Genomic DNA, 7,224 nt, shown 5'->3' with positions numbered 1-7,224 from the left:
CACTGAGCCAAACCGGTTAGGGCTGGCAACTACTTTTTTACTTCCCCTGGTATCTTTAGTGCCCGGCAATGGCCTGGTGTAGGTAGGGGTGAAATAGAAATGCCTGTCAGATGACCCAAAAGTTTGTAGATACGGAGTATCCCTTCCCTATCAACCAAGCTGTGCACAGCAGGAATGAATAGGAGTTGCAATCTGTTTTCGAGCAGAACAATTGAAAAACAGTAAGTCACTGCTTACCCACCTGGCCATCAGACTTCCAGCAACTTCTGAGACCTAGTCACCAATGAAATCAAATAGAAAAAGCCCCAAGCAGTGAAATAATTGTGGACACAAAGCCCATGCATTATATTCCATGAGTTACCTGTTTGCTGAGCCAAGCGTGGCAGCTGCAGTGGGTGGCCCAGGCTGGCAGGAATACCGCCCTGAAGCCACTGCTTCCCTTTCTCTTGCTCAGGGCATGGCTTATTTATCTGGTCACACCAGACCAGAAGGATAAATAAGGGTGGTCCGTGCATACCCACCGACGGCAATGAGAAACGAGGGACAGCTGGCAGGAAGGGAGGACGCATGGAAACGCAGGCTAAGGAGAAACGCAGGCAGCCTTGGTGTTCGCAGTGCAGTCCTGGCCTTGAGACCAAGTGGTTGCAAGGTTAGTGCTCACTGTCTTCTAACTAAGGCAGGGAAGTCATATGTTCTGGAAAAATCCCTAGGAAATAGGAAAGAGCAGCATAGCAAGAGTATAGGTTTTGGGAACCAAATAGATGCGAATCCTGGTTCTTCCTCCTCTCTACAGCAGGATATTGGCTTTTCCCTCCCAGGCTGTGACAAGGACCAGATATGTCCATAAACATTTAGGACAATGTCTGGCCTATCAGTGCTTAACAACTGGGACCTGCTGATGTTATTACAAATGAACTTGCTAGTCTTGAGCCCCTTCCATGCTTGCCCACTAAGCCTCCTCCCAGAATGTGTCCCAAGGGTGATAGTGTATTTACTTCAGAGCTGGGTTTTTCCACTCAAATAACTACATACTGCAATACTTTGAGGGCAGGACTTGAATTCTCGCCTGCTTGGAAGGCCCGAGGCAAGTGCTGAGTTTTGCTGGCAATGGCCAGGGCTGTGAAACTTGGCTGTGTTCCCTGACACAGGGATCCCACTGTCCTGTAGAAGGTGCACAGCGCCCACCAATTGCCCCTGAGCATTTGAAAGGGAAGGTCCATCCCAGGTGTTCCTGCTTATGCAAAGGCCTTGTGCAAGCACTTGACATTTAAAAAAAAAATTTTTTTTCATTTACTAGACACACAATGTCGTTTTGGAGGGAAGTTTAAATAAAAACAACAAATACAATTCAAATCATCATAGTCTTACGACTTAGATAAATAAACTATTAATATTTTGTGAATTTATTTCTAGTTTTCCCCCCTTAGGATATACATATAAATATAGATGTTTACATATTATAGATAGGTATTTTTACAAAATTGGGTATTTTTACAAAGTACTATATTAAAGTACTTTGAGATATGCCTTCCCCACTTTCTTATATGGTGAAAATTTCCCTGTTAATAAATATTTTTTAAAAACATGGCTTTCTAATTTTCTGTCCCCTGAACTCTACAAGACTCAGGTTTAACCAATTAAAAAAAGTCCCACAGTCACTCCAAGCGGTTGTGCGAGAATTTCGTGACAGTGACACATGTCTATGCCAGCAGCATCAGACGGCAGTTGTGGCTTTAGAGGAAACTCCAGCTACCACAGGACTGATCCTGGACACAGCCTGGATCTCTTCACCAGTGAAGCTGTCGAGACCAGGACAAAGACAGGCCCAGACGCCATGGAGCTTGTGAGGGAATAAATTGGCAATTGGCAGAACCCAGCCAAACCCGAAACCGAACCCTAACCCTAACCCTAGCTTAACCCTAACCCTAACCCTAAAACCCTAACCCCGGCCTAACCCTAACCCTAACCCTAACCCCAACCCCAACCCTGGCATAACCCTAACCCTAACCCTAACCCTAACCCTAACCGTAACCCTAACCCTAACCCTAAAACCCTACCCCCGGCCTAACCCTAACCCTAACCCTAACCGTAACCCTAACCCTAACCCTAAAACCCTACCCCCGGCCTAACCCTAACCCTAACCCTAACCGTAACCCTAACCCTAACCCTAAAACCCTACCCCCGGCCTAACCCTAACCCTAACCCTAACCGTAACCCTAACCCTAACCCTAAAACCCTACCCCCGGCCTAACCCTAACCCTAACCCTAACCGTAACCCTAACCCTAACCCTAAAACCCTACCCCCGGCCTAACCCTAACCCTAACCCTAACCGTAACCCTAACCCTAACCCTAAAACCCTACCCCCGGCCTAACCCTAACCCTAACCCTAACCGTAACCCTAACCCTAACCCTAAAACCCTACCCCCGGCCTAACCCTAACCCTAACCCTAACCGTAACCCTAACCCTAACCCTAAAACCCTACCCCCGGCCTAACCCTAACCCTAACCCTAACCGTAACCCTAACCCTAACCCTAAAACCCTACCCCCGGCCTAACCCTAACCCTAACCCTAACCGTAACCCTAACCCTAACCCTAAAACCCTACCCCCGGCCTAACCCTAACCCTAACCCTAACCGTAACCCTAACCCTAACCCTAAAACCCTACCCCCGGCCTAACCCTAACCCTAACCCTAACCGTAACCCTAACCCTAACCCTAAAACCCTACCCCCGGCCTAACCCTAACCCTAACCCTAACCGTAACCCTAACCCTAACCCTAAAACCCTACCCCCGGCCTAACCCTAACCCTAACCCTAACCGTAACCCTAACCCTAACCCTAAAACCCTACCCCCGGCCTAACCCTAACCCTAACCCTAACCGTAACCCTAACCCTAACCCTAAAACCCTACCCCCGGCCTAACCCTAACCCTAACCCTAACCGTAACCCTAACCCTAACCCTAAAACCCTACCCCCGGCCTAACCCTAACCCTAACCCTAACCGTAACCCTAACCCTAACCCTAAAACCCTACCCCCGGCCTAACCCTAACCCTAACCCTAACCGTAACCCTAACCCTAACCCTAAAACCCTACCCCCGGCCTAACCCTAACCCTAACCCTAACCCCAACCCTAACCCCATACACGAATGGGGCCCTCTGCTTGGAGGGTCTCTTTTGGGAGCTCATCCCTGCCACAGGAGACGGGAATCTGGGCACTTACAGCAGAGGGAGCTCAGCCAAAGGCTGGGAGTCCATTTGGTAGACGGGAGCCAGAAGCCAGGATGCCATCGTCTGTCCCTCAGTAGGAGCGACCTTGGGATCACAGGGCCAGGGAGCAGCAGGCCTCTCCTGCCTCCTGGCACATCCACATAAGATTGAAAAACCCAGGGCACTGCCCTAGCTGGTTTGGCTCAGTGGATAAGAGTGTCAGCCTGCAGTCTGAAGGTTCTTAAGTTTGATTCTGATCAAGGGCACATGCTGGGTTTCAGGCTGGGTCCCCAGTAGGGGGCGTGCAGGAGGCAACCGATCAATGATTCTCTTTCATCACTGATGTTTCTCTCTCCCTCTCCCTTCCTCTCTGAAATCAATAAAAAAACAAAAAACAAAAAAACACCAAACCAGGGCAGTGGATTCTGAATGGTGTGGCTACAGAGCTCAGTCCCTGTTCAGAGCCTTCCACAGGTGCGGGACCTTTAAAACCACCTGGGCAACCAGGACATGGAAGGGGAGTGGAGAGAAGCTGGTCTGCCCCGCAATCACAGAACAATTCTTAAAATAAACCTCTCTTTACAGGTGCATATATACAACGTCCTCTTGGTTGTTTCTCTGGAGAACTCTAATATTGGGACCATTCAACAATGCAGCCATAGACACCAAGTGAACAAATGATGTGGCTGTGCTCCAATAAAACTTTATTCATAAAAATAGGCAGCAGGCTGGATTAGGCTCAGGTAGTGTGCTGACCTGCTGTCTCCTGACAAATAAGCACAGTATCTGGCATGGAAAAGGCACATCGAGTTATAAATGTCATTGTTTAAAATTCTGTAGAACAGAAGTGAACAAATAAATGAATCATTGAGACTCGTATGCATGTTGGCTATGAGAAGCCAGCTTCAGGTCAGCAGCAGGGGCAACAGATGGGAACTCTTCCACTGCCTCCGACTCAGAATATCTGGCTTGAAGATACATCACCTGGCATCTCAGGGGCTATACCCAAGAAAGGAAAGACAAGTTGCGGGGAAGACACTATGCCCTACTTCCTCGCCAGCCTATCTCACTGTGACAGCTTAGCCATAGGTGCAGTCTCCCAGGAACTAGCTGGAGGCAGCAAGACAGGAACTGGGGTTTATTTTACCAGAAGAAACGTCTAGAGCCACACTGCTGGGCCTAGGAGAGGCCCTGGCAGCAAAGGCCACGCACAGCCGTCCACGGTGGGGAGGGTGGCGCCTGTGCTGGATCCTGGCCCGCGGCCTCACTTGGAAGAGCCAGGGGAAGGCCAGGCCGCGCCTGCAGAGGAGCTGCTCCAAGCTGAGCCCGAGGCCACGGCACAGACCCCCGTTAACAGGTGCTGGGTCCCGGGGGCTGCCGGATCCTGGATGTGCGGGGCGGTGCAGAGGAGGCGCCTCTCACACGTACTCCCCACAGTCAGAGATGATCACCTTCTCCTTCGGCTTCCCGTCCTTGCTGCCCTGCGCCTTTGTGGGCGGAACAGAAGAGAAGAAATGGGGAGGGAGGGTGAAGATTAAAGGGGCTCAGGGACACCCATTCCCCCCATTCCCAGGCTGAGCAGAGCAGCCTCCTTCTGGAGCAGCCAGCCCCCTCCAGGCCACAGGGCGCCGCTCCGCTGTCCCACGGGCTGTGCACCGAGGCCTGGGTGGCACCCACCTCGATCTGCCGCAAGACGTCCAGGCCTTCCGTGACCTCCCCGAACACCACGTGCTTGCCGTCCAGCCAGTCCGTCTTGTCACACGTCAGGAAGAACTGGGAGCCGTTGGTGTTCGGGCCGGAGTTGGCCATGGAGAGCAGGCCTGGGGGGGAACGAGCAGTCAGTCCCTCCACCCGGCTCCCTCAGCCAGGCCCACGCTGGGACGGACAGACCATGCGATGTCTTTCTGCCCCTCAACTGACGGCAGTGCAACGGTGAGCAGGGTTTCAATCACTTTATACGGATTTAACCCTCCATTCACTCAACAAACACTTCCTGTCTACTTTGTAACCAGACCTGTGCTGAGCCTGGGGGCACGGTCCCAGCTCCGGGGGAGGTCAGTCTAGTGGAAAAGCGTCACGAAAACAGAGCTGTGCTGACAGCCATGACAGAGTGAGGCCAGGGACACAGACACCTGTGCAGGGACCGGACGCAGAGGCAGCCACATGGGGACCGTGTGTGTGTGCATGTGCATGTGCACGTGTGTGTGACGTGTGCTGGTGCACTGTCATGGAAGGCTCCCTGGAGGAGGGGCCATCTGAGTGTGTCTGAGAGGCCCAGGTTGGTGGGCTGAGGGCGTGCGGCACCAGGCGCTGCAGCTGGTGCGTGGTGGTGAGAAAGCCGCTCTGCCCGCTGGGCCTCGGCACGGTGCCCCTGTGGATGGACCTTGTCCCACCCCACTCTCAATGCAGAGCAGGGTGTTGCACACCTAACAGACCAGCCTGCGAATGTTTTAAATATTCAAGTATTGATTGTGTGTTTCTGATGTGTCAGCCGCTTTCCAGACACTGTGGTGAAAGAAGGCCCGCTCTAGCCAGGCGAACCCTTTCCCCTATTCACTAGCAGGGTCTCCTCCAGCCCCGACCCCGGACCAGAACCACAGCAACATCCCATCCCGCACAGGCATCCTGCCAGGCCCGGCCCCTCAGCACACCCCCTAATCAGGTCCCACCTGGTCCCGTGTGCTTGAGAATGAAGTTCTCATCATCGAACTTCCTCCCGTAGATGGACTTGCCCCCGGTGCCGTTGTGGTTGGTGAAATCGCCGCCCTGGCACATGAACTGGGGGATGATGCGGTGGAAGCTGCTCCCCTTGAAGCCAAAGCCCTTCTCGTGGGTGCACAGGCAACGGAAATTCTCTGGGGTTGAGACAGGAAAAGGTGCTCAGGTTAAAACACAAGCAAACAAAACCTCCCTGTAACTAGACTGAAAACTCTATTTTTAAAAATTTTCACTCTGTTTTGTGATACTAACATCTTAAAGGACTACAGGGGATTCTACCAGAGAGGGAGGAGTACATGCATTCTAGCTCCACTCCACTCTAAACCGTTGTCAAAGTAATTTTTTTAAAAGAAAAACCAAACAGGATCTTAGAAGAAAACAGAGGGGCAAATCTTTGTGACTTTGGATTTGGCAATTGTTTCTTAAATACGACACCAAAAGCATTGATAAAAGAAAAAATATATAAATTAGACCTCATCAAAATTAAAAACTTATATGCATCAAAGGACACTCTTAAGAGTGAAAAGGTCGTTCATAGAATGGGAGAAAATATTTGCAAATCCTATCTGATAAGGGTTTAATATTCAGTATATGTAACTAATTCCTACAACTCAACAAAAGACTGGAATAGACATTTCTCCAAAGAAGATATACAAATAACCAATAAAGCACATGAAAAGATGCTCAACATTAGTCATCAGGGAAATGTAGATCAAAACCATAATGAGATTGCCTGGCCGGCGTGGCTCAGTGGTTGAACATTGGCATATGAACCAGGCCATGGTTCGATTCCCAGTCAGGACACATGCCCAGGTTGCAGGCCCAGTAGGTGATGTGCAGAAGGCAGCCCATCAATGATTCTCTCTATTCATTGATGTTTCTATCTCTCCCTTTCCACTCCTCTCTGAAATCAATCAATATATATATAATATTATTATTATATCTGTCTTTATTCCAACAGAGTCATACAATTTTTTAAAATATATTTTTATTGATTTCAGAGAGGAAGGGAGAGGGAGAGAGAGATAGAAACGTCAATGATGAGAGAGAATCATTGATTGGCTGCCTCCTGGATCGAGCCCGAAACCTGAGCATGTGCCCTGACCGGGTATCGAACTGTGACCTCCTAGTTCACAGGTCAACACTCAACCACTGTGCTATGCTGGTTGGGCCATACAATATAATTTTTAAAAATATATATATTTTGCCCTAACCGGTTTGGCTCAGTGGATAGAGCGTCGGCCTGTGGACTCAAGGGTCCCAGGTTCGATTCCGGTCAAGGGCATGTACCTTGGTCG

The 7,224-nt window shown here is 50.3% G+C and overlaps 1 protein-coding gene across 1 annotated transcript in view; it reads right to left on the bottom strand.

Annotated features, from left to right (window-relative positions):
- Window positions 1-3,878: 3,878 nt before the first annotated feature.
- PPIE (peptidylprolyl isomerase E (cyclophilin E)) overlaps window positions 3,879-7,224 on the bottom strand; it is a 14,421-nt gene continuing 11,075 nt past the window's right edge. The window contains exons 8-10 of the mRNA XM_014541602.1: window positions 5,878-6,063; window positions 4,886-5,028; window positions 3,879-4,695 (exon numbers count right to left, since the gene is read on the bottom strand). Of these exons, the coding sequence (XP_014397088.1) occupies window positions 4,627-4,695; window positions 4,886-5,028; window positions 5,878-6,063 (398 nt within the window). The 3' untranslated portion in view covers window positions 3,879-4,626. The remainder of the gene's footprint in view (window positions 4,696-4,885; window positions 5,029-5,877; window positions 6,064-7,224) is intronic.

This window comes from Myotis brandtii, unplaced genomic scaffold, assembly GCF_000412655.1.
Source record: "Myotis brandtii unplaced genomic scaffold, ASM41265v1 scaffold274, whole genome shotgun sequence".
Classification (NCBI taxonomy): Eukaryota; Metazoa; Chordata; class Mammalia; order Chiroptera; family Vespertilionidae; genus Myotis; species Myotis brandtii.
This window is presented reverse-complemented; position numbering and strand designations above follow the sequence as displayed.